The sequence below is a fragment of the Empidonax traillii genome, unplaced genomic scaffold (genome assembly GCF_003031625.1).
Source record: "Empidonax traillii isolate 1590-97213 ecotype Southwest subspecies unplaced genomic scaffold, ASM303162v1 scaffold172:size1107868, whole genome shotgun sequence".
Taxonomy (NCBI): Eukaryota; Metazoa; Chordata; class Aves; order Passeriformes; family Tyrannidae; genus Empidonax; species Empidonax traillii.
Genome location: NW_020955365.1, coordinates 619,333 through 645,715, shown reverse-complemented (window position 1 = coordinate 645,715; position 26,383 = coordinate 619,333). Strand labels below are relative to the sequence as shown.

Genomic DNA, 26,383 nt, shown 5'->3' with positions numbered 1-26,383 from the left:
GACTTCATGGACAAACCAGGAACATATAACTCCCTTTTGCTCAGCTGAGTGAAATCAGTCCAGAGCTACATGCACTCCCTGGTACTGATTTACCTACTGTTTGTCACATACACATACAACAAATCACATATTGTTCCTGGTGGAACAGAGAAACAGGGTAGGAGTAAACAACCATGATGTCTAAGAAAAGCAGCTCTGGGCTTTCACAGACCACAGCAATTACTCCCAGTGGTCTTTGACAGGCTTTTCTGCGGCAAAGAAGTTGGACATTTGGATACCTCAAAAGCCTCTGTGGAAAAGCACCATTGGAGTCGGACCCTCTTACTCAGTTACCCTTTGCATTGCAGGCAACTGCTTTTAGAGCAGACAACCCAGCAGCTGGTACAGGCATTCCCTGATAACCCCAGAGCCCAGTGCACTGACACGGCACAATTTCATTTAAATACTGTGTGTTCTCTCTCTGTCTCACAATAGTGCATTTTTCTGGCTCAGGGGTGATATCTGAATTTCTATGAAAAAAGTCACAACTCTGTGCTTTGTCACTGTGCTCACATGGAACTCTCAGTAGGCAGACACAGGAGTGCACAGCCCACTGACAGACCCTGCTGGGTCCCTCCTTTCCTGCAGTAGCACTTGTTTCTGCAGTCCCCTACCCCAGGCCCAACAACTGTCACAGAGGAAAGTAGCCAAGTGCACCTAGAAGTGACCAGTATTATTTAGCTCTCCTAAAGCATCCAGGAAGATGTCTGCTTCTGTGGTTAAAGAACAAAGAAATGGCATCCATTTCACTCAGATTAATTAATTTGTACTTTAACCTGTGACTTGATTATTCCAGGACTAATCAGACATGAGCTAAGGAACTGGCCTTGTACAGAGACACTGGAATGCCAGAATCTGTCTAAGGCCACCTTCAATCTGGTAACGGACATAGCTGACACGATGGACTCCAGTGCAGCTGGAGTTCCCTGCATGTACACATTTCACACAAGTTATTTGGAAAACCAAGAAATGCTTACCTGAGGCCACACCACTGCATGGAAAACTGCATCAATCTCTTCCACACTAAAGTTGTAGGTCTCATGATCAGAAAAAAACTCTGCCACAAGCTTGAGACCAAGACGTCTCAAATTCTTCAGTGGATTAATCAATCTAGGTTGGACCTGTAAAAACAAAACAAAAACAATCCAACTCAGTAAGACCTTTTCAGAACAACTGCTAACTACTTGCTCTAAAATTAAATACAGCAATTCATTGACCACAGATACATCCTTTGCAGAAACCTGATTTCTCTTGTAACTTGTTCACAATAGCAATCTACATCTCACAGCTGACCTAATTTTTTTTAAGGTTCCTTCACTGAGTCAGTCACACCACAGGACTCCTTCAGCTCATAAAAAATCCATACTGAGAGCTACAACACAATTACATTTCCAGCTCTGACACTGAAATAATTTTGGTTTACACTGGAAAGGACCCAAATTAGCCCTCCAGAGTGAAGTTGTACTTTGCACTCTGAGATCTGCTGGGAAGAAAAGAAATCAACAGACACAGAGAAGGGGGAATGGACAGAGAATGTGAATCACGTCTTCCAGTGGCATGGGATGGGGGGTATAGCATTTGTTTACAGGAGGATGCTTCCTGTACCCATTTAGCAGTTACGTTCCACAGCATTTCTTGGAGAAAACATTTCAGTAAGGAAATCAGCCACACAGCTCATCATGAAGCTATTCATGCACTGCTGCATTCTGACTCTTCTCCCTGAGAAAAGTCTTGACTTGAGTAACCTAAATTATTTCCATACTGTGCAATGCAGCTCATAGCACAAACAGATGGGGTAGCTCCACAGTGCAGAGGTACTGAACTCCAGTCTCGGAAACAACAAAACCACGTCAGAGCAAATACAGGCCATTGTCCAAAACTGGAGCTCTCTTGGGTCTCCATTACTTACCATGATCCAGCACAAAGAACAAATGCTTCTATCTCTTACTTTGCAAAACAGCTTTGGTGTCAAAACCTCACTGAAAGACATCACTATTTCTTTTATTTGATGTACCTATTGATTTCTGAAGACACTACCTTCTACCATGAAATACACTTTTATATTCCGTTTGTACCCAAAGTCACTGGTAAAAAAGGCAAAGATGGTGAAAAAGCAACCAATCATGTTCTTGCCCAGGACCCCCCAAGCTGTGCTGAATATGTACTAATGGAGTGCAACAAGCTTCCAGGCAGCCAATGAGCTGTTTGGAAGCCCAAAGAAAGCTCAAATCAGGCTACTATTGCTAACAATGACCCCCAACTGAATTAATTTTGGGTCTCCCACTGTGCAATCACCCTAAGAGTAGTTCTTTGAGATCAAGTCTTTGAGAGGACAAAGAAACTCAATACTGAACATAATCAGTAGGAAACAGTAAATTAATAACTTGTCCTAAGGTGGTCAAAGTTGATGTTTAACTCTCCAGGCAGTGTCAGCCTGCAATAAATTACTCTCAAACTCCAAGAATGTCTTCTAATCATTAGTCAAGATAAACAGATTTCTCACACTCTTCCCTGGGCTTTTAACATCTCATGGACTAATGAAGTGCTAAATTAAGTTCAGAGAAATGATGGACTGTCACTCCTGACATTACACAACGATGACAGGATTACTGTAGCAACACTGGCAAAATGCGACTGTCCCGGCAATGAACGAGATGGCTTTTAAAACTCCTGTCTTAGTTGAATATGCAATCCATTGCCTCAAGTCAGACTGTGGGATGCTGCTGTTCTCAAATTTGCTCATCTTCTTCATAAATGTCACAAGGTTCTGTGTACCCCCGGGGCAACTATGAGACCTTGGATAGTGCCTATTGCAAGGGCTTGCTTTGATGGATTTTTTTCAAGGTAAGTTCTAACCTCGAATGCTTGCAGTTGGGTCTTGGCAAGAACACGTGTTCATGGTGATGGAACATTCATTACCTATTCCCCTTGCTCAGTACGTCATCTCCAAATTCCTTTCACCACTGCAGCAATGATGATGACTCTGCAGTTTGTGAACATAAAATACAGACAGGCTCTGCACCAGAAGGATAGAAAAGCCTAGCTCAGTGTTATAGCTACTAAACTGGCAACAGCTTGGGGAAGCTAGCTGGACTAGAGCTCAGGGATCTCTGTGCTGCTCTCCTGGGTACAGAGAGCAATAAGCCAAGGTGCCCCACCTTTAGGTGCAGCCAATCTTTAACAGAACGTTTTCCTCATATGACCCTTTCTGCGTATACAGCCATTGCCCAGCCAGAGACAAAAACATTTGCAGTGCTCTGTAGATACCTGGCTAAAACCCAAATTGTGACACTGGATTAGTAGGGTATTCCAGATACAGAGCTGCTTCTAGTGTGCTGCAAGCATGGCTGGTAGCCATGTTCCTCCTGTGTCCCACAGCAGGAGACAACCACTGTATATAATTGCTGTGATCATCCACAGTGCTGAGCTCCCCTGAGGTCTAGCACTGCAACAAAGCATCGCATGGGCAAGTTTTGCTCTGAAGTCCTCAGCCAAAGAACTCCCATTGCTCATGTTTTATCATGGCAGCCAAGGAACTCCATCTTTAAGGGAAATTTCAACTTCCAGCCATCAGATCTTGTTACATCTTTACAACAGATCATTTAGCTCTCCTTCATGCCCATCTCACCACAAAACAGGTAGGAGCAATGCACACAGATCACCTCCAACTCTCTCTTTGGTAACTCAAACAAAAATGTAGTCCAAGTCAGCTTTCTAAATGCATTAACTCTGCCTGCACTGCCTCAGACCTGCAGCACTTTCAGGTAAGTATCACCGGCCTCTATTTTGACAGACATCTAATTGCTAAGCTTCACTCCACAATGGCATTTAACTTACCTTTACCTGAACCAGTGAGGGTTTGTTGATATGTGCTAGCTAAGGGGAGGAGGAGGGAAAGGAATTTAATTCACATGTTTGTTTGCATATTGTTTGCATATGTTGTACCTTCTCTCTTTGCTGGAGGATGCAGGATACCACAGCAGTCATGCAGAGCAAAATCTGCAGAATTTCAGGCAGGTATTGCTGGATCAAATGTCCCATGTTTTTCAACACAACTTCCAGACCATTGAAGAGGCTATGCTGACGCCCAAGAGGCAGGACTTTAGCTAAATCCAGCTCTGACATACTTTGCAGGACTGCAGCCTGGCAAGGCCCTGTGATAGGTAAAGGGACAGCAAATTATCTAGACAGGCACCAAGAAAACATCCACTACCAAGAATAATTTTTCAATGAAAAATAGCGTTATTTGGTCCTAAATTATATACACAAATTCAGCTTTTTAAATAAGGACAATGCTGGGTCTCCATCTCTGTGACACACAGACATCTCCCACTGCTACAGTATCAAAGCACTTTACAACCTCTGTTTACTGCCATCATATCCAGGCTAGCCACTCCTCATTCCTGGCCTGCTCCAGCTTACTGGCACAGCTGTGGCAAGTCATTCAGTTTTTCAGACCTTGGACACATAAAACAGAGCAATTGTGCTTTGTAAGGAAAAACTCAGGGGAATCCTAGTCCTTATCAAGGTTTTCCTTTCATCCTTTCATGGCATGCTTAAGAGACAAGTACGTAACAGTACTAAGCATATTTATCCTCCCACATCTCTACAGGTCAGGAAGTACCATACACCCAGGTTCTACATGGTTGTACCTACCATTACTGAATTGCTTTACAGCTTCAAAGAGTAGATCCAAGAACATCCGTATCTCTTCTGGCAGCGAGCCGGCGAGAAATCGCAGAACGATTGACATGCGAGTGCTTGCTGAAGACTTCCCCTGTGTTTTGCTCCCTGTTTTGTTTCTCATTCTGCCATAGAGAATTCTTCAAGAACCAAAAAAGAGGTTGCATTAGCTTTCAGCAAACCATCCGTTTTCCAGCCTCTTATTCTGCAGGAGAAGCTCCATTAAGAAATATTCTCTACTGAGAAGCTGAGTGGAAGTTCTCCCTTCCAGGCTCCCCACTGCCCAAAAATATCCCAGTGAAAGATCAATTTCTGCTACTATAATGGAAGCTTTGCTGGAGACTTCAGGTATAAAGCTCATTAGCTGCATGACAACTCGCATCGCTGCCAACAGCTGGCAATACTCAATGAACTAAAATGTTCTCACTTTTCTCTATAATCCCATTTACGAAATACATTACATAAATGTGTTAATATGAAAGCCATACAGAAGATCACAAACTAAATTGTCAAACTATACCTTTAAACATAGGTTTATCTCAAATGTTTAAAATGAGAAGCAGCAGCATTACATCTCTGCTCATGGTATTCTGACACAAAGTTTTTAAACTCACACTTCAGGACACACCTCATAAGAACAGGGATGAGATCTGGTCGATGCTCTGCTTTTACTACTGCAGTCTCCTCAGAAATACTGAAATGGACTATCTCTTCTTTAAAACTCTTGTCCTCCAGTAGCCTTTGCAAATTCTCCCTGAGAGCAATAAACATTATTTGAGGGCAGGGCTATAAAAACAGACAGACAGACACACACTTGCATCTGTAGCTAAGAACTTACCAATCTAATCTATGCCATACACAAAATATTAAAGTACTATTTTTTCACTTTTTTATTAAAAAAAATTAAAAAGCCAGCAAGTTCAAGATAATTATGTAGAGTTTATTCAATTATAAACTACAGTTTTATGCTGTCATTTTCTCTGGTTTATTATAAATCATCAGTACAAAAGACCTCTTTGAAAATGATGGAACTACTAAGCACTTCTGACACTATTCTGGGACAGAATGGAAGTGTTATATTTTCCTCAAACAAAAAAGAGACATTGATCTCAAGACCTTGTTTTCTATCTTAGATATGAAACACACAGCTGGCTAAAATTAAAATTTTATAATATGTCTTCAAAAAATACAGGAAAGACTCTCTCTGAGGCAACTGACTCCAAGCTGGTTTCTGATATGTCAGCAGCTTTTTACCTGTATGGCAGTAGATGAGGATGCTTGTATGTCATTATACAGTCAAGAGCTATTCTTTGTACATTCTGGTCTTGATGAGACAGTAACTGCAAATAACAACAGCAAGAAAATGAGTCCCATCTAGAAGGCAAAAGTGCTTACTGAAAATAGTGAAACAACCCAAAGGCTCCCAGCTCAAGCAAGTTTTGAACTAACTTATGAAAAAGCAAAGAGAATGTGTGTGTTGCCAGTATAAAGTCAAGATGTAAATGCACAACTGTCACTTATAAAAAGTGGGCATGGTTGCTAGTAGTTCATATGTACTTTTCACTCCAAGCTTTGAACTCAAAATCCTCTCCCACACCCTGCCGGAAGTAAAGTGGAACGGATTCCCTTTGCAGCCACTTCTCAACCTTGACAAAGACTTCTACTTGACTGCTGTTTGTATGCACCAGTCCTGGCAAACTAAACCACATATCTTAAGCAGGTCTTTGCTAAAGGGGTTCATTTCAGATGAAGCCTGCTACAAAGCCCTCTTGAGGACAACTCCTTTCTCAGCTATCACAGCTGAGTTCAGAAAATGACAGGTTTCTGCAGTATCAGACACTGCATTCACATAAGAAAGAGTTCATTTATTAGCACCAATTCTAAAAGTTGGTAAATACCTGGGTATATAATGCGTTCAGCTTCTGCTCCAGATACAATGCACGAGGATTTGAGAATTTAGAAAAAACTTGTAAGTGGGCTATTAGTTGCCTGTAAAACAAAACAAAACAATTATTTTTTAAAATTTCCAGAAGAGACAAACCTGCATGATCACAAACAAACGGGAAACTTTAATTAAAATTCCTTAGCAAGAAAGAAAACAAAAAACAACACAAGAGGATCCCAAGTCCACAGTATTATTTTAGACACACCAAGAGATGTCCTGTTCCCTCTCCTAAGCAGCTCATTTCAGCTGCCACTTCACTGCACATCACTGCACAGAGAAGGCCACTTTCCTCAGTGGCACTGGATGGGCTCAGTTTTTGATGAGAAAGGAATACAGTTAGGATGCAGCTTACTTCTGTCAGCCCAGCTTTGAACACCAAACTGGTGAATTTACCTCTTGGTTTATTCACTTGTCCTTAACTGGTGCCCATATTGCTCCTACCAGCCTGAAGGGCTGCATTCAGCCAGACTGTGCTGGACTTAACTCTGGGCTACAAGGACAGGTGGGAGTCAATTCCTCTAGAAGTAGCCATGTCACCTCACATCAGCCCCACTTCCCCTTTGTGGGAAGGGACAGAGATGACCGAGATAAGGAAGGTGTGAGATCTCCTCTACCATATGTGCTGTGGGACTGGCAGAAGCTGTGCTCATTCAGCTGCCCCCCTGGTACTTAACACTGAACTCTCCAGGTACTTAGCTGAGCTACCCTGCTCCATGGCTGGGCACAGTTAAGGGAAGAGTATGACGCCTTCCAGCAACCCCACACGCAGCTCGGGGCAGGTGTGTGTCCTCCCGCTGCCTCAGCCAGACCTCACGGGCCACAGGGCACAGGCACGGGCACTCCTACCACAGCACAGGCCGGAGTGCATGAGCTGCTCAGGGTGAAGGGAACTCCAGAAATCATTAAAGACCTGGGTAAATCTTTTATGCCTTTGTTACTGCTACCAGGAGCTAATGTTTCCGCTTAACTACACATACATTTTGAGATAGAGGTTTGGAAAAAAATAAAAAATCTTGGCCTGCCACTGTATTTTAATTGCTGCTAATTGACAGACACAAGCCAGAATCTGGGAGCAAAATGAAACACCCATAGGACAACTGGGATTGAATGACAATCCAGGCCACGTATCAAATACTTGTCCTGTTGCAACATGTGACGTAACAGTTTTGAAGTTCTCTGTCATTGTAAGGACCATCCTTTGCAGAAGAAGTGTCAAAATATAAATCTCTGTGATTTATTTGTAAGGGACATTTGACAGAGGTCATCACCCATACAAAGACCCACTTTCTCCACATATCCAGCACTGCAAACGATGACATTATGGAAACACATAGCTTCAGTCTAACAAATAAAAATCTCGGTCCCTAAGAAGAAAGCTTTATAATGGGCAGGAAAAAGCAGAATCCCAATATTAAAATACCCAAACAAAGAATCTTGCTTTTCAAAGCGTTTGGCAATGCCTGCAATTTTAAAAGACTAACAGATACACATGGAGAAGCCAGGGAAATGCAGGTACAAGAATCTCAAAAAACTTCAGAATGGCTTCACAATACTACATAATTTTTGCTTAAAGTAAAACACACCACAGACTGTCCACACATAATGAGATAATGATGAAGCCTGGGTAGTGTATTTGGATTTTTAAAACTATGCAGGCAGAATTTCTGCTTATAATCTACTGAAAAATGATGAAGTGCAAGCAAAAGAGGAAAAAATAATATATACAAAACCACAGTTTGTATCTCAACATGAACTGCTGAATCTGCCTTTCCATGAAAGTACCAGCAAGGGAAAACTAAAAATACTTACTTAGCAGCAGCTCTTCTTGTTTTCTTTTTTGGTAGTCCTACACTAATCGGTTCCCCTTCTTCCTTTTCTTCTTCCTCCTCCTCCTCCTCCTCCTCCATAGCAACATCATTCACCTCTTCCCTGGGTATTTCTTTTGCTGCTATGGCACCACTAGTTTTCTTTCTGAGATCCTGAGATGGAGCCACTAAGGAATCTGCTGGGTAGTACTCATTTCTGTGTTTAGAAAAAGAAGAGAGGAATTAAGAAGCACAGCTTTTTTCCAGATTTCAGGGCAAGAACAACTGAAAACTCCAAAATATATAACTCCTATTATTAATGCCACTGTGTCTTGGGACATGATGTGGCTAAAATTCCTAAAGAAGCGTATTTCAGCAAAGATATGCTTCTGCCTACACTTTGCAGAGGTACAACGTAGTGACCAGATACACTAGAGGAGACTGGAAGTATCTGGTGGAGATGAGAAGAGAGACATGAATCACTGAACTGCTAGAGGTCTGTAAAGAGGACACATGGAGGACGTGAGGACTGTGTTTGCTGCAGTGGGCAGGTGAACAGTGAGTACAACAGTGTGAAAATGAGGAAACTCACCTACTACAGAATAGCTAGATTTTTCCAGGAAGGCTAGCAAAACAGGTTTTCCACATAGAAAAGGAATATCAGAAACCCTCCCCTGCCATGAGATCACATCTACCCCAGGTGCATCATACTGTCTGATGTGTGCACACATGCAAGCACACCACTGCACTCCCTCCAGGGGCAGAAAATCGAATCAGCCTCTAACAAAATCAGTATTTTTCCCATCATGGGGGAAAATACTTTGGTATTCTGTGATTCCAAATTAAAATGTATTTTCACACACAAAAAAGGAACTTTATTTCCACTGAAATCACTCCCTAATTGAGTAATGAGGCTATGACAGTGGCAGTTCAATAAAAGAGACTGAGCAGAAAAAATGTACTCCAAGTTTCATTTCAGCCTGCTTCGTGTGTGATGTTTCTAATAGAATCCACATTTCCATCAAAAGGTTATCTTAACTGGAAATAGACACCTGATCAGCCATGCATTCAAGAAATGAGGTCTATAATGGGATAGCCAGTCCTAAAGCTCAGCAACACACTGAAAGCAATGTGTCCTCTCAAGAGAAAAATAAATCTTATTCACCGAATAAATCTCAAAAGAAGTGGGGAAAGTTCCCTCGACCGAGGCTCTACTCTGTCTGGAAATTTATCCAGTGCTTTCCACAGTAGAAAACGGTAGTTTGTGTGGTCCAGCCGTTCACTGCAATCTGTTCTACTCCTCAGCTGCTCCAGAAAGACAGTCCCCACCGCTCCTTCTGGTATCTTCTCGCTTTCTGTTTCAGCAATGCTCTCCTCCTGTTCATCTAGTTCATTTTGTAGCTCCATTTCTACCGAAGAGATGAAGAAAATAATTTCAAGTTACTCTATAATAACCAGTAGCAAGGGATCCATCCATCATTACAAAAGCAATATATTTGGTGACATGCACCTGTTTAGACACAATTGTATTCAACACTGACCTGAAAGGCATACATTGCTTAGAAAGCATTCTAGGATGCCTTACAACCCTGGCACATCTCAGTTAGGTGAGTTCTCTCAAATAACAGAGAAGTTCACAAACAGTTGCATGCTCATGGCTCTATCTTGAAATATTAGATTCCACACAACCATAGGTAAATCTCAGGAGCACACACAGGAAGGACAGTTTGCAGAAATTCCACTGAATCCATGGAGCAGAAAGATGGTCAGCCGCATTACACAGGTTTTGTCATTGTTCCTGACTAGTCTGAGCAGAGCCAGCCTTAAGCACAGACAAAGTGTTGCATGGCTTCCCACAACCTGCAACTCCCCTTTGTAATGCAGATGCCTTTTCTATCTACTTCTTGGTGTTTAGGACAGGAGATACAGTTTTGTCCCGAGCCTCTCCACTCCTGCTCTTCGGACATGACACTAGTACCCAAGAGCACACTGGTTTTGAATTCCCCCATCACACATAAATTTGGGGCAGATAAAAAACAGTCACATAATTCACAATTATCTGGGTAACTATCATAACATTTAGGAGCGGTGACTTACCAGCATAAGTAGCAGCCCTCTCCAAATGTTCATATAAGACCTTCCAAAACTGTTTATTCTCCATTTCCTTTGCATGAGAACTAACAAAGCATAAGACAGCATGAAGTTAAAAGGAAAATAAAAAAAGGTAGGCATCACTCAGCTAGCTAACAACTAACACCATCAAAGGCTTTGATCACTGCTTTAATGTGGGTGTCCGGAGACAGGACATCTGCACAATACAGCTGTACCACTTCCTTGCCTTTTCTCACGGATCTCAAATGTCAACCGTTATTAAAATAATCTGGTTGTATCTCATGACTTCAAATGAACTCAAATTGAGTAAAAATGTTCTCAAGCTTTCCACTGACTTTTGTACAGTAAATCATACAGAACCAAAGGAAGAATTACCATGGACTTATCTTTTGAAGAGCTGGTTTAATTTTTTTTTTTAATTAATTCACTAGTTTGAAGGGGAAAATCCCATCCTTTTTAATTGTACAGCAGAAGGGGGGAAAGAAGAAGATAAAGTCATGTTGAAAGACTAACTTTGGTATTTAGCTCAGCTGTCACCATGGTAAGACTTTACTATTCTTTATTAGGATTTTGAGGTTTTTCAGTAAGGACAGAAAGTCAGAGATGGGGACACTGAGAGGGACTCCTTGCTCCTTTAAGCATTTGTGAAACACAAATCAAATCCTGCTATTGCTGACTAAAAACTCTGATGCTATTTGACTATATTTGTTGTAAGTTCCCTTTAAAGAAAAATCAGCAACTAAGTTAAAAATTAAGAGTCTACACAAGTTTGAGATTTGAGAGATCAAATCAGAAGATTTCACATGAAGGTTCGCATGGCCAAATCTCTCCAAACTGGACATTTTTACCTCAGTTTTTGTTCACAGAACAATGAAAGGAATGTTCTGTGACACAGCCACAGACTGCAGCATCTAACTGCATATACTCACGTTATGAGTTCAATTACAGGATCCCAGAGAGGGCTGAAGTTAATATAAAGCATTCCCAGTAAATACCGAAGAGGCACCTAGAATGACATACAATACCATTCTTGATGAGATGTAAAAAACAGTAGTTAAAGACCAACCAACCTTTTCTGACCTTCCTTCCTCTCAAAGAGGAAACTTTCATCAAAAAAGTTCTCAGAAGCACTACACGTAATGAAGTCACACATATCAAGAGACAATTGTCTCTTAGCTGCATGAGGAAATCCAGACCCCATTTACTGTAAGTTGCACTGAGATGTAGTAACCATACCTAAATAACACGAATGTGGAAAAACCAGTTCAGCACAGATGATCTGGACTTCCTGTCTCCCTCTCCAACTTCCGTGTGGCCATAGCACCACTAGGGACCTCAGGAAAAGGGAAGTTTGCCCAGAGGAGTATTCACTGCAACTAGGCCTAAAAGCATGTCCTCTCTGGCTCCCTGTTGAACTACGTGCAGTAGGAATGACCTAAAATCATTCCTCACAGGAGCTACAAGTCAAAGTAAAAAAATTATACAGGTACAGCAACAGCCAGAATAACTAAAATAAACCAACCTTCATACCAAAACCGTGATCAATTAATTAATAAAGTTGTGATCATTCTAACATCTATAAGATAGGGCCTTCTTTATCTCAGCAGCAGACATTCAACAGTCACAGGCATACAAGATTTTCATGCTGAAGCAAGACCTGTAAGCGAGGGTTGCCAACGGCCAGTGGGAGTTCAATCACACTGAGGGTATGGCAGTCATGATTTTAAATTTGCTCTTAACTCGCTTCTCCCTGGAATCATTTGCCTTCCTTTCCACGACATCAAACCCAGATGAATCTGACTGTGGGCCATTTTTCTAGATACCACTGTTGTTCTACTAAACACTAAATACTCCTAAGGACAATGGGAGTTGTGATCCCTACTTACAAGTAAGTTTTCTAAAACCTACTCTGGGAGCTAACTGATTTTTTTATGCACTCTTCTTAAAAACTCTGCAATCCATGCAATGGAATAAGAACAGTTTCTTAGAGTAAAGGAATGTGACAACTGCTTTTTGACAAAAAATCCTTACCTCCTGCAAAGATCCACTTAGTATTGCAGGCTGCACTATGTCACACCTTAGTTTCCTCAAATGCAGAAGTTTCTCTCTGTAATCATTCACTGTTGCTGGCACAAGTTCTGCTTGGAGCAATATGGCAAATACTGGCTGGAATTCCCCTGCGCTGTCACCCTGAACAAACAAGTGGCATGCATTTTGTTAGAATACCTTTACCTCATTGAGAAGTATTTCAACAAAACTACAGAGACTCCCAGCCATTACGGATCAAAGAACAAAGTCAAGGGACTTGCTCTGGTTTCCACCATTTAGACATCATAACACACACATCTGAAAACACCAGAAGGCAGCAGGATGAAGTGATAAAACTGGAATGTGAAAGCATAGAAACAGAGGACAACTTCTACCAGATCCATGCTTTGCTTCTGCAAAGCGGAAAACAGTTCACACACAATAACAAACACAGATGGTTTTGAAATGTTAAATGAAAAGTTCTAGCCCCACCTCAATCTGTCTAGAAGGCGGATTATCAAAATGGTTTAGAATTCGAATAGTCAACAGCCGAACCTATTCAAAGCAGAAACATATGTCAGAAGCATGCAGGCGATATACACAGACACATATACACCTACACAAAGGTTAATGTTTTGCATAGAAGACTGATTTCACTAGGTTCATCTTAGACCTGAGAAAGAGATGAACTCCCGTAGTCTAGAAGGCAATCAAAAATGAACGCACTAGGCTTTTGCTCTGATTCACCTCTGCAGAAGAGGCAAGCCTCACAAGGCTAAGAGTTAACCTCTGTTGACTCATGCCCCATTGACACAGTTCTAAGTAGACACTATGGAAGTAACAGCTTTACACAGTCTCATGTTTCTTCTTTCAGACTTTATCATTTAATTAAGTTTACCTAAATTATGGTGTTAAAATACAAATTACTTCGCATGTGCTCAAAAAAGCAAATTACCTTGGAAACACCAGTGGAAATATTAGGATATAACTTCTCAAACAAATCCATTAGGTTCCCTTGGGAAAGGGGTTCCCGGCAGCCACACAATGCCAACCTCGTGTAATAGAGATCAGCCAAGAGCAATGCAGAGGGGTCTGAAGGGAAAGTGCTAAAACAATGAGAGCGTTGTATTAGCATCCAGAGAGCACTGCAACAACACTGATATTGGAAAATAAGGCAGTAGTGATAACAACATTAAGGGAAAATTCCACATGATTACAGACTCTGCTTGCACCAGCAGGCCAGTGAAGTCAGACTTTACCAGCATACTGGCCCCAAAGCCCGTGACAGCTCAAGAGGCATGACATTCCTCTTTTGTGTTAATCAGGCTCGTCAAGCTAGGGCTTACATGCTGGACCCCCTCCCCACAGCTGCAGAAAACAAACCTCCATAGGTCACACAAGGGCTTCTGCTACTGCCCAGGGGCTCAGTCAGTGATCAACTTCAACAGAAGAGAAATAATCCTGGCTCAGGTAAGACACCAGGAATCCTGCCTGCCCACAGGGAAACCTCCTTCTGGTACCTTACATCCCTTGTTCCAAGCAGATTTAACATTCCCAGCCCAAAGCTGTCAGAAAAGCATTAGACTGCAGCTTGTTGCCAATACTTCCTGCCTGATCTGGACAAGCTGTTTCATATCCATCACGCCTCAGACATGGGCACCATAACTTCTTAACTGAACAGGATGTTTTGAAGCTCAAGCCATCAAAGACCTGGAAATGCTCCTAGGCCAACAGTGATGGGAGATGCTGGAGAGAGATTAATGGTCTCCCCCAGTCCCCCTATCCACTCAGTTTTGTGTGCTAATTATAAGTAAAATAGAGTTAAAATAAATAAAATAGATTATACAAAACCTCATCCCACTACAGAGCAAGCATACACACGGATAAGTAAGGACGTGGTGGAATCCCAACACTAGCAGCAAACTGCAGAAGTTCAGGCTTTTGACATAGCTCAGAAAGTGCTGTTCCTGTCTCTTTTATCATTATAACGTGACACAGGGTTACTAGTAAAAGTAAAGTAAAACTAGAACCAACTTGCCTGACACACTACCTTGCAGCTGTCTAAGAAAGCATCAGTTTGCAGAGAAGGTGTCACTGAACAGGCACTACATCTACTTGGTTCTCCAAACAAACACTGCCTACAAATTTTTTCCCTTACATAACCACAATACTGAAGCAATGCACCAACGTAACAGAATGGGTAGCACACAAAGAAGCATTTAGCAAGCTCCTACATAAAGGCAAAGTCAACTCTTAGCTCTACTAAGGAAAATCATTAAGTACCACAGAACAGGCAGAGTTTACTTACGTCACCAGGCTCTTGACACGCTCCACAGGTAACAAATGGAGTACTTCAGCGGACTCCACCAAACTAAGAAGAGTACTTACAGCTTGGCAGGCCACAAACAGGCTTCCTGGAGCAGAAAGAGAACAAGAACAGCTTGTATATTTACTCAGCTCTCAATGACTTGAGCCCTGTATGGTGCTTACCCATCCTGAAATAACTGGAGTCACAGAAATAAGGTAACACATGAATCCCAGAACTAGCATGTGTATTTTCTAACCATTATCGTAACATATAAAAGAAATGCTCCTCTGGCTATCAAAGTAAATGCCTCCTCCAGCAAGCCAGCATTGAAGGTTGTGAACAGCTCCCAGTTTGCAAGCTTCCATCACACCCACATGTGCAGAAAGCAGAGATCCGGAGCTAAGCACTGTGGCAGGAGTCTCAGCACAATGCGATAAAGAACCCTAGTTTGAGAGAAGGGTGAGGAAACCAAGCAAGTAGGTGTAAGGTGGGAGAATAGGAGTCACGAGTATAGGACTAAGGTTGCATTTATTTTCTTTTCCTTTACGGGCAAATGAAGAAATAACAACGTGCTTCTTGCACACCCACTGAGCTTTTACGTAGCTGCTACTATTGCCATCAGAGATGAGACCCAAGAAAAGAAACTTTGGGTATTCCTTTTTTAGGATAAACACACTGCAAACAAAATAATCACAACAGCATGCAAACCCTGCAAACATGACAGAAAAATCGTCTAAATCAAAAAGGGTCATGCTTGACAAATACTAGAGAAAAAAAGCAACAAAGTTGAGTGGCAGATACATTTAGGAATTTTAACAAAGGTATTATAAATGGAAAATGACAGGCTCTAGAAAAGCCCTTCCAAACATAGGAACAATGACCATCGAAGCTGAGGCATTCCGAAACTTTTTTATATTTTGGCACAAGGCCAAATACTTCCTATTTCTCTGAGTAACAACTGCCCTGCCCTAAGCAAGCTCAGTTAAAACTCCTTTTTTTTTTTTTTTTTTTTTTTCTTTTCTGGCCAGAGACGGCTAACAATCAGTGACCACCCAAGCCTGGAGAAAAAATGCAGCATTCTAGAACTGGAGGTGCCATCTGGGTCAGAGATGGTGTGCTGGTTTTGGCTGGGATAGAGTAAATTTTCTTCATAGTGGCTAGTATGGAACTGTGTTTTGTATTTGTGCTAGAAATTGCTGTTGATGATTTTGTTACTGCTGAGCACCACTCCCACAGCAGAAGAAGCCTTTTCTGCTTCTCACTCAACCCCATCAGTGAGGAGGTTGGGGGTACACAAGGAGTTGGGAAGGGTGTCACGGTTTAACCCCCGCCAACCACTAAACCCCATGCAGCTGCTCCCTCACCCCCCACCAGCAGCGTCGGGGAGAGAATCAGAAGTGAAAAGCCACAAAACTCATTGGTGGAGACAAAGACAGCTTAATAGGCAAAGTAGAGGCCACACACTTGAGCAAAATGAAACAAGGATTTAATTCTCTGCTTCCCATAAGCAGGTAGGTGTTCATCCATCTCCAGGAGAGCAGGGTTCCATGACTCGTAAAGCTTACTTGGGAAGGCAAATACCATCACTCCAAAATGCCCTCCCCTTCCTCCTTCTTCCCCTGACTTTATATACTAAGCATGATGTCATATGGTCTGGAATATCCCTTTGGTCAGCTGGGGTCACCTGTCCTGGCTGTGTCTCCTCCCAGCCTCCCATGCACCCCCACCTTCCTCCCCAGCCTGGCAGTATGAAAAGCAGAAAAGGCCTTGGCTCTCTGTAAGCCCCGCTCAGCAATAACAAAAACATCTCTATGTTATCAACCCTGTGTTCAGCACAAATCCAGAACATAGACCCATACTGTCCACTGTGAAGAAAATTAACTCTACCCAAGCCAAAACCAGCAAAAGGGAACACAGCTGGATCAGCTGACCCCACTGACCAAAGCGATATGTCCTATCATAGGGTGCCATGCTCAGAATATAAAACTAGAGGAAGAAGAAGGAAGAGGGGATGTTGGAAGTGATGACATTTATCTTCCCAAGTAACTGTTATGAGTGCTGGAGTCCTGCTTTCCCGGGGAAGGCTGAACACCTGCCTGCCTATGGGAAGTTATGAATCAATTCCTTGTTTTGCTTTGCTTGCACACACGACTTTTGCTTTACTTCTAAACTGTCTTTATCTCAAACCATGAATTTTCTCACTTTTACCCTTCTGATGCTCTCCCCTCTTCCCTACTGAGTGAGCAGCTGTGTGGGGCTTAGTTGCTGGCTGGGGTTAAGACATGACAGTCCTTTCTGGCACTACACGTGAAGATAACAACAGATTTGATTGGAGTGTGCCAGATTGAACTTAGAGCTGTTACTGCTGTTCAACTATCAACTGACAAGCTTCTGTGCTTGCCATAGAGCTTGCTTGTCTTATGGTATATCAGCATCCAGTATTTGTGGCTGCTTTTTGCTTTCACTGCTTGTTGGAGTGCTGTACTGCTTATTATCTTACTCTGCCATATCTGGGAACATTTTGATAACAGTCATGGCAATACACCTAGTTGGCAGGCAGCCAGGGCATTGCTGATGATTTTGTCCCACTGTACTGGGCAGGCTGGAACTCCTGTGCAAATTCAAGTCAATCGGGCTGTGATCTGTAGATGAGTCCATGCAGGAACAGGACACCCCACGTCTGTTGCCGTGGTTAAGTCCATGCCAAAGTAGGTACATCTCAAACCATCTGTGGCTGTAGTTACGCTCGTGCTGCAGCAGGTGTACCTCTGAAGGGATTGTGGGCCAAGGATAAGTCCATGCTGCAGCAGGTACACCTTGACGCATCGCTGGCTATGGTCATACTGGAGCGCCTCAAAGTGTTTGGCCACAGATAAGCTCAGGACAGAGCAGGTATGCTCCTGGAGGGAGTGCAGCCATGGATAAGGTCACATTTGGAGCAGGTATACCTCTGAGGGCATCATGGCCTATGGATAAGGCTGCACTGGAACAGCTGCATGTCAAAGCAACTGCGGTTGTGGGTAACTCTACACCATAGCAGGTAAACCCCTGGAGAGACTGACTCATAGGTAAGATTCCACCTGAAGCAGGTATTCCCCTGAGGAGACAGACTGCAGTCCATGGCCAAGTCCAATCCCAAGCAGGGGCAAGGAGAGGAGTTCACTGCAATGTTAAACCTTGTGGTCTGGCCCAAAGGAACCAGAGGTCAAGACTGTAACAGATATATACCTTTAAATTATCATAACCCATGCTTTAAGTTGTATGTTATAGTAATTACTATAGCAGGAACCACTCACACCAGTGGAGGACATGCCTTACAAGAAGCAGTGCAAGTGCAGCAATGAACCAACATGAGTTGACTTTAGTGCCAAATGACTGCACACAACACACCATTTCTCCTGTCCCAAGTGATCACCATAACAGCTACAGCCCAAATTCCTGGACTAAATGAAGTCAGTGGACATTTTGTAGACATTTTACAGGGGCGGTCCACAGACTAAGGGAATGATACAGGTGTGTTATATCAAAGGATGGGAAAGGGAAGGGTGGATAATGAGGTTGCATTGGATCGTGGTACCTGAGCACGACATAAATGCTCAATGTTATCAAATAATGGATGGAGAATGTAATGGTTTTGGCTGGGATAGAGTTAATTTTCTTCATAATAGCTAGTATGGGCTCTGGCTTGGATTTCCACTGAAAACAGTGTTGATAACGCAGGGATGTTTTTTAGTGAGCAGTACTCACAAAGCATCAAGGCCTTTTCTGCTTCTCACCCCACCCCATCAGTGAGGGGGCTGGGGGTGCACAAGATGTTGGGAGGGGACACATCCAGGACAGCTGACCCCAACTGACCAAAGGGATATTGAGCATCATGCTCACATATAAAGCTGGGGGAAGAAGAAGGAAGTGCAGGACATTTGGAATGATGGTGTCTGTCTTCCCAAGTCACCGTTACACACGATGGAGCCCTTCTTTCCTGGAGATGGTTGAAGACCTGCCTGCCCATGGGAAGTGGTGAATGAATTCCTTGTTTTGCTTTCCTTGTGTGTGTGGTTCGTTTTACCTACTAACCTGTCTTTACCTCAATCCACAAATTTTCTCATTTTTACTCTTCTCATTCTCTCCCCCATCCCACCAGGCAAGTATGAGCAGATAAGCAGCTGTGAGGGCGCTTAGATGCCAGCTGGGATTAAACCATGACAGTCCTTTTTGGCATCCAGCATAGGGCTCAAAGGGTTCAAGATAACATATTTGGTTGGAATGTGCTAGATTGAGTGTATAGTTGTTATTGCTGTTTAGCTATTAACTGACAGCTATCAACTGACAGGTAATGTCCCAGACTTTGCACTATAGGTTTGAATTGGAGCTTACAAGTCAACAGCCTCTTCTTCACTTGACTGCTTCATCCTGGATCTGGTTTAGATCGATTTCCTTCCCAATTACCTTTGTCCTCCACTAAGCAGAACATCTGCCACCCCATTACTATTATGAACAGCAAATGCAGAGTTGTTTCCTCGAGGTTGTTTCCTCCCAGGCTTTGCTCCTTCAGTTTTACTCGAGTTGGCAAATAATTTTGGACGAAATGCTATTCATTTTCGTGCTCTGTGTCAGTAGAAAAACTGTTTTATACTATTTTATATATCAACAAAAAGCAAACAAACAGGAAGTAAACATAACTGACCTTTGCAGTGGCTTCCTCTGTCAATGGCTGTGAAGAGAGAATCTATAAAACTTGTCACACGAGGCAGAATGTTTTCTTTGTGCATTGGTCTGTCCAAAGTAAATGGGAAGACTTTTATCTCTATTACACTGACACCAACACACACATGAAACCTCCTTTTCCACATCTAAATTACAGGTACTTGTACTAAATTACAGGTAGCTAACCCCAAGTTTGAAACCAGCAGCAAAGCTATTTCTGATTCACAATTTCAGTTGTAGCATTCACTGCACCTTCTAACAATTCCTTTAATAATTACTGGAAAAAAACACTGTCAAGAGAGAATATTGCTTAAAATAGAAACTGTGTCAAGAACAACTCTAGACAGAGCACCCAATTTAGTGAGTAGGCAATCAATTCTGATACTGTATTCCTGTCTTTACTGTTGACTCATGGTATTTCCACACAGCATTTTTTTGCCTTCTAATCCTGGTTTCCTTAATCTAGGGGTAGTAATTATTGTCCTTTTCTTAGTAAAGTGATTTCTTACAGAAAGTGAACTAGACAGTACTACAGAAATACAAGACAGTAGTACCTTAGAATATCCCTTACCTGATATGTGGCAGTACAACCAAGGCAACCCAAGACTGCGAAAGGTCAGTGATGTCTTCCTTCTCTGGTAAACCGATTAAAGATAGTACGTAATCCAACACTGGCACTTCTGCCTTTTCTCCTTGTCTTTTACTTGTTTGTTGCCTTGTATTTGAGCTAAAAATAAAACCAAACTTTTTAGTAATTCACCACTGAATATCAGAGATTGTTTCCTTTCCTCCTATGATATTCAAAATTAAGTTTGCTACTTCTAGCAAAAAGGACTTGGACAACCCAAGGGATTTTTTCTTTTCAATGTCCTCTACAGCACAAAATAACTGAAGAGCACAAACCATGGCCCACAAGAAGTCTCAGGTCTTTATTTCAAGTTCAAATAATACTTCTAGAAGACACTAGTTCTCAGTTGGACACCCTCACGACTCAGGTGCTAGGACTCTAGGAGCACCTGAAAGTCACCTCTGTTATGACTGTTGTTAATAAACCACAATTCCATTGACACAGGTGAAGGACAGAAAAAAAACAGTGAAGTAAAAGTTTTGGGACTTAAAAGGAATCACAAGCTGAGCCCAAAACAACTAGCCTATGTGCAGGCAGAAAGGGCTGACACAATACTGGAACATATGAACAGTACGTCACACTCCACGAACACCAATCTTTCCATTCCACCAAGTGCTTGCAAGATCACAGAAGGCTCTATAGGCTTCACCCTTCAAGAAATACAGAAGCTAATAAAAAGCCAACATCAAGAATCATTAGAGGCTTAAGAAAAAAAATTTATGAGATAAACCTCAAGGAATTAGGATTGCTGGTCCAGGGAAAGAAGATCTCAGACACTTCTGATGAACAAAGCCTGCTATTCATAATTGCATGCAAAGAGTAAGAAATATTCTGCTCCTTATGTTCCCTGCAGATAAGCAGCAAGGGATTTAAAGTGCAGTAAAGGAGGTTTAATTCATACATTAAGGATGAGGAAAAAACAACAACAATAAAAAAAACACACCAAATAAATCAAAAACACACCTGTGTAACCATTAAGTACTTGCACAGACTGCCAGAGGCAGCTTGGGAATCTCCAGAATTGGAGTGTTTAACAACTATTTGGTCAGATATCTTTCAGGACTGGTTTAGGACATGCCAATTCCATCCTAGGTAGGAGATGGGGTATGCAACTCGAGATGTCTCCTAGCCCTAACTTCTACCACTGACATTGCAAGAGCACAAAAAAAGTCCAGGCAGGACCAAGGTCCTCTCAGCTATGTACTCCATACCACTGAAAAACCAGGGAGATCAACAGACAAAGAACATATGGCAAGAAAACCAAATTCAATCATTTTGACTCAACCTTTTGTTCTCTAAACCCCAGTACCTTCACTCTTATTAAGTAAAAATAATAAAAAATACCCAACACACAAAGAGTGGGTTGCTTTTAAGAAAGATAAAACCTTACATAAAAGACAATACAAGTCAGAAGTTTTGAATTCTCTGAGTCAGAACTACTAGAAGGGTCACTATCAGTGGATCAGCAACAGTCCTTCTGTGCTTCAGTGTTTACCCCAAAGAGGCTTCAGGGGAAAGCAACCACTTCACTGCAACAAAGCCAATTTTGCAACTAGAAGCAGTCAAGCTGTGCCAGCACAGTGCTGTATCTGCATTAATTACATGTCTCTTCGTATCCAGCTGTGCTCTATGGTAAGACTGTAGTACTGCTGCCACAAAGCTCCTGGACAAGACATATGCCTACAGGGAAGAAAGATGGGGCACAGGCAGAAGGTTAGTAATGATGAGAACATAAACTGCAGCACTCACTACAAAGATTACCTGCCTCAGGATGCAGCATGCATGTTAGTGTAACAAATCCCCATCATACATGTACCACAACACTCCTTTTATAATAGTGATATCCTTTCCAGAGCAGCATCTCTTCTCAAATAATCTCAAAAAGTAAAATGGGATCCTGCTGTTTCACTTGGTTTGCAAATCTGCCAGCAATGCTGCCATTCACACAGTTCCAGCTAACACTGGAGGGCAACGTTTACATAGCTCTGCACTGCCTTTAGGCCTACAGCCATGCAGACATATCCAGTGTCAAGTGCTAAACTTGAAAAGTCTCACCTGACAGACGATTCAGTGAAAACGAGAGGATACTTTTCAAATGCCATTGAACCAATGGTAGGAGGCTCTGCTTTCACCAAAATGAGTTTAGCCAGAATTGCCACAGCCTCGTCCTTTGTAAAGGTATCTGTGCCAGAGAAGCAATGTTCAATGTATTGTAGAAAGCATGGGAGAAAATGCTGAAGGGACAAAAAAAAAAGAAAAAAAGGTCAAAAGTCAAGGATTGGCAAGTTTCTTTAACCATCATCAAACCCACAAAAAACCCCACGTGACACCAGCCACACAGGAATCTAAATGCTCTCAAGTGAGCCAGCAAAGCACCAAACTTATCAGTCCTGGTTACCCTAGACACCAGCACACAGACATTCTTTTATCCCAGCAGGGACAGTGGTTTAACAAAAAACCTCAGTTTGTCCCAAATCAAGTGTCATTAGGACATTCCAGATACCCAAACTTGGCTTTCACGTCCCATTCCATTTAATTAATTTGATTTCTCACAGATCACCAGTTAGAGGTCATAACATGCCCATCCTTTTAATTCTCAATAGAGAGGTTTATTTTTGTGAACAGATACCTATCACCTTCTACATCTCTGAAAACCCTTACAAAACTTTTAACATCATAGCATAAGTAGCCTTTTTCATTCTTATCAGATTATGCCAGACATTTAAATAAACATCGTGTCAACACACGATCCTTCAGCATACAGGGCAGGTAAATATACTGTGGATTCAGAGTTGTTCCCTTTGGCAACAAAAGTAAACATAATGCACAAATGCTTCCACTTACCCTCTCAAATTGCTTCACTGTAAACATCGCTTCAGAAAAGTCCAAAAGAAAGCACCGTTCAAATCCACTTGCAAATACCTGCAAGATGCAAATGAAAGGTGGACAGGAACAGATTAACAAGAGACATTTCATAGTCAACTCTCCACTATCCATGGAACCTTTTTCTCTGGTACATGTATCAATCATGCTTTGAACTCTGAGACACCCAGTCTGGCTCTCTTGCTAGTTCTGGCATATAGAGCAATATCATTTCCAAGTGACAATTCAGGTCCAGAAATGCATAGTCCATTTTAACAAACCCTGCTGATATAACCCTTTTTGACAAACGCTGCTGGATCCAACTGTCTCTGTGCAAAGACGGCTGACCTATCTCTTTAACGTGATGTGGAAAATATAAGTTTAAAGTTCTAGGACTGCAGCATAGACACCAAGTGTCAGGAAAATATATTTCAACTCGGCATTTTTTTTTGCGTAGCAGGTTGCAGGAAGTTTACTACTTCATGGGCAGAGCCAACCTCTGTGCTTCTGGAGGATCCAAGACAGGAACAGTCCTTTGAGATACCCAGGATCGGTGCTCCTCAATGCCAAGACGTACAACATAAAATACACACCTAGATCTCTTTTCCCAGATCCTTCAGAAGACAAGGACAGCTTTAAGCCTCCTCCAGTTTAAAAGAAGCTCACACAAATATTCTCAAATGTTTGAAGGACATCTCTTGAGCAAAACTGGCCTCATGCCACAGGCAGAACCAACCTTACTTCAACACAAGTAAACACTGAAAACCAGATGAAATTTAATCTTTTCTAAACAATTGCAAAAGCCTTGCTTTGCCATTGTAAATTGCATGGCATTTTTCTTTCAAGTTGTGGGGTTTTATGGTTTTTTGGGGGGTCTTTTTTGGGTTGTTTTTTTCGTGGGAGTTTTTTTTCTTTTTGTTTGTTTGTTTGTTTGTTTTTTGGTTGGGTTTTGGTTTCAGTTTGTTTGCTTTTTGGTTTTTTTTACACTCACACTACAACTACAGTCCACACTGTTAACTGCAAAATCATAATGTGCTGTAACAGGAAAACTAAAGAATCAGACTCCCTAGTAGCACCTCCTGTTAATCTCTGTAACACTGCATTTGATAGGAATGTACACAGTTAATCCTGTTCAATGCTTCAGGAGCAAAGGTAGTACTGAAATATGCTTACCCCTGTACTTTCTAAATCAAAACTGCACTTTTATGAACCCTGTTCACGTGGCTAAGCCATGCCCATTAAATGCTTGTAAACATAATGAAAAAACGTACCTTTTCCAGTAAGGCTGTCTCACTGACCTGCTTTATTATCTTGGGCAGGATGTGTCCCTTTCCTGTTCTCCCTCCTTTCTCTACAGAGGCTGTAGGTATTTGAATTAGAACCTGGTTTTCATTGCAATGATGTCTGCCATGGTGGCACTGCAATACTGAGGGTCTGTGCAAGACTGTCAAGGAGTCCCAAGACCTCATCAGACATTATTTAAGGTATTGGGCAGCTTCTCCCTTACCTGTGCAAAAAGGCTAAAGAGAACCTTACAGTATATTTCCCAGCCTGAAATGGAATGTCCAGAGATCAGTCTGCTCTAAGGAACTTGAACTCTGGGATATCTGGCATAAGCAGCAATGCTTATTACCTTCTCAATAGCTTCCTTGGTTAAACAATCAGGCAACAAAACATTCTCAGCCAGCAGGAATGTAGAAATGGTGTTCAGCAGCGTCTTGCAGCAAGATGATGAGAGATATGGTGTTTGTAACATTTTTATTAAAACCTGAAATGAGAAAGAGAGAACTGATATTCATCCATGAATACAATGATTAACTGGTCTGAATGACCTGGACAGTCCCTGGAGCAGGAGGGCACAGTGATCTAAGCTTCAGCCCACAGAAACAAATCCTAATAGTCTGGTTGAAGTCTGAAGGCACTAAATCTATCCTAGTGAGGTCAAATTTAAGTGAATCTTGCAGAACTGCTTCACCACTGATATGGGGGTCTAGGTCTCCACAGAGGCAGGAACAGGTCTCTAGAAACAGCAGTTCACTTTCCCCCTTGCTCATTAAAAGGAGAGACCACACTAGCATTGCAATAGAGAGGTAAAATCTCACAGGACTGGAGAGGTAGCAAAACTCAAAATAAGTATCTCTGTTCACTCAACTCAAATCTTAAGGCCAATGATGCACCAGAAATATGTACGGGTGCTTCAGATTACCACACCTCTTCCATATTCAACTCTGACACATCAAAGTGACGGTCTGACCTACCCGACACACATCTTCAGGCAGTGAGATTTTGGATCCATTCACATGTTCCGTGAGGATCAGATAAGCTTGCAGAATCCTTTCCATCTGCTCTGAAGCCACACAGCAGTTGGCCTTAGTTATTTTCCTCTGCAAGTCTAAGAGTGACTCCTGTTTAAATAAAATAGGAAAGTGAAATGTTTCAGATAAATACCAGACTCTGTTTCACTTACTGCTACTTGAAGTAAATTCTAAGGAATCGACATCTCAGCTGCCCAACAAACTACTGCTGGCCCTCTCACACATGGTCAACAAATTGAACCTTGTAAGAACACTATGTGATTTCCCTTATGTAAAACCACATCCCAGATTCCTTGGACAGAAACACAAGTATCTCCTAAAGTGAAGGTCTCCAGAAAGGCCAACATCTGACATACAAAATAGGAAAAAGGAATAGAAATATTCAGCTCCAGACCCACAGTGGTATGGAAAGACCCAGTTTTCACTGGAATTATCAAAACTTAGGTCCTTTTACACTTGATGCATCATTATGCTAATGTGGATACTGAGGTTTCTCATATCATGTACATTATACAGACACTAGAATTGCCTATTTCCTATTACCTATTGTCCCTTTCTGTAGAGAGGATATAAACTATCCTTGATCTTATACACTGAACCTATAGGCAGCTATCACAGACTACATGAATATTTCCCTCTTAGCAAGATATCACCACACACCCACCAGTTCCCAGGTTAAAAAAAAACAAGCCTCGTTAAAAGGAATTATGTCACAAATTTCCAAGATTTCATCACATCTGCAGATGCTGAGTCAATGAGATCTCAGAGATACAAAACATCCAATGGCAAACAAATCTGTAGCTAATGACAGCAAAGCAATAACTGCTATCATATTGGCGGGGGTAGGAGGAACAGGATGGGATTATCTAGAAAACTGGTTAGTCAGAGGGAGGAAGTTTCAAGAAGGAACAAATAGAGCTATTAACACATACTGGAAGGACTACCCTAAAGCTC

At 41.9% G+C, this 26,383-nt stretch overlaps 1 protein-coding gene across 1 annotated transcript in view; it reads right to left on the bottom strand.

Annotated features, from left to right (window-relative positions):
* UTP20 (UTP20 small subunit processome component) overlaps window positions 1–26,383 on the bottom strand; it is a 63,303-nt gene that overhangs the window by 30,378 nt on the left and 6,542 nt on the right. Inside the window, exons 9-28 of the mRNA XM_027885797.1 lie at window positions 25,373–25,519; window positions 24,748–24,882; window positions 23,097–23,174; window positions 22,308–22,486; window positions 20,196–20,351; window positions 19,605–19,693; window positions 14,921–15,026; window positions 13,568–13,718; window positions 13,105–13,167; window positions 12,616–12,774; window positions 11,514–11,590; window positions 10,570–10,649; window positions 9,638–9,881; window positions 8,477–8,689; window positions 6,621–6,711; window positions 5,977–6,062; window positions 5,351–5,476; window positions 4,696–4,862; window positions 3,985–4,193; window positions 1,017–1,160 (exon numbers count right to left, since the gene is read on the bottom strand). Of these exons, the coding sequence (XP_027741598.1) occupies window positions 1,017–1,160; window positions 3,985–4,193; window positions 4,696–4,862; window positions 5,351–5,476; window positions 5,977–6,062; window positions 6,621–6,711; window positions 8,477–8,689; window positions 9,638–9,881; window positions 10,570–10,649; window positions 11,514–11,590; window positions 12,616–12,774; window positions 13,105–13,167; window positions 13,568–13,718; window positions 14,921–15,026; window positions 19,605–19,693; window positions 20,196–20,351; window positions 22,308–22,486; window positions 23,097–23,174; window positions 24,748–24,882; window positions 25,373–25,519 (2,700 nt within the window). The remainder of the gene's footprint in view (window positions 1–1,016; window positions 1,161–3,984; window positions 4,194–4,695; window positions 4,863–5,350; window positions 5,477–5,976; window positions 6,063–6,620; window positions 6,712–8,476; window positions 8,690–9,637; window positions 9,882–10,569; window positions 10,650–11,513; window positions 11,591–12,615; window positions 12,775–13,104; window positions 13,168–13,567; window positions 13,719–14,920; window positions 15,027–19,604; window positions 19,694–20,195; window positions 20,352–22,307; window positions 22,487–23,096; window positions 23,175–24,747; window positions 24,883–25,372; window positions 25,520–26,383) is intronic.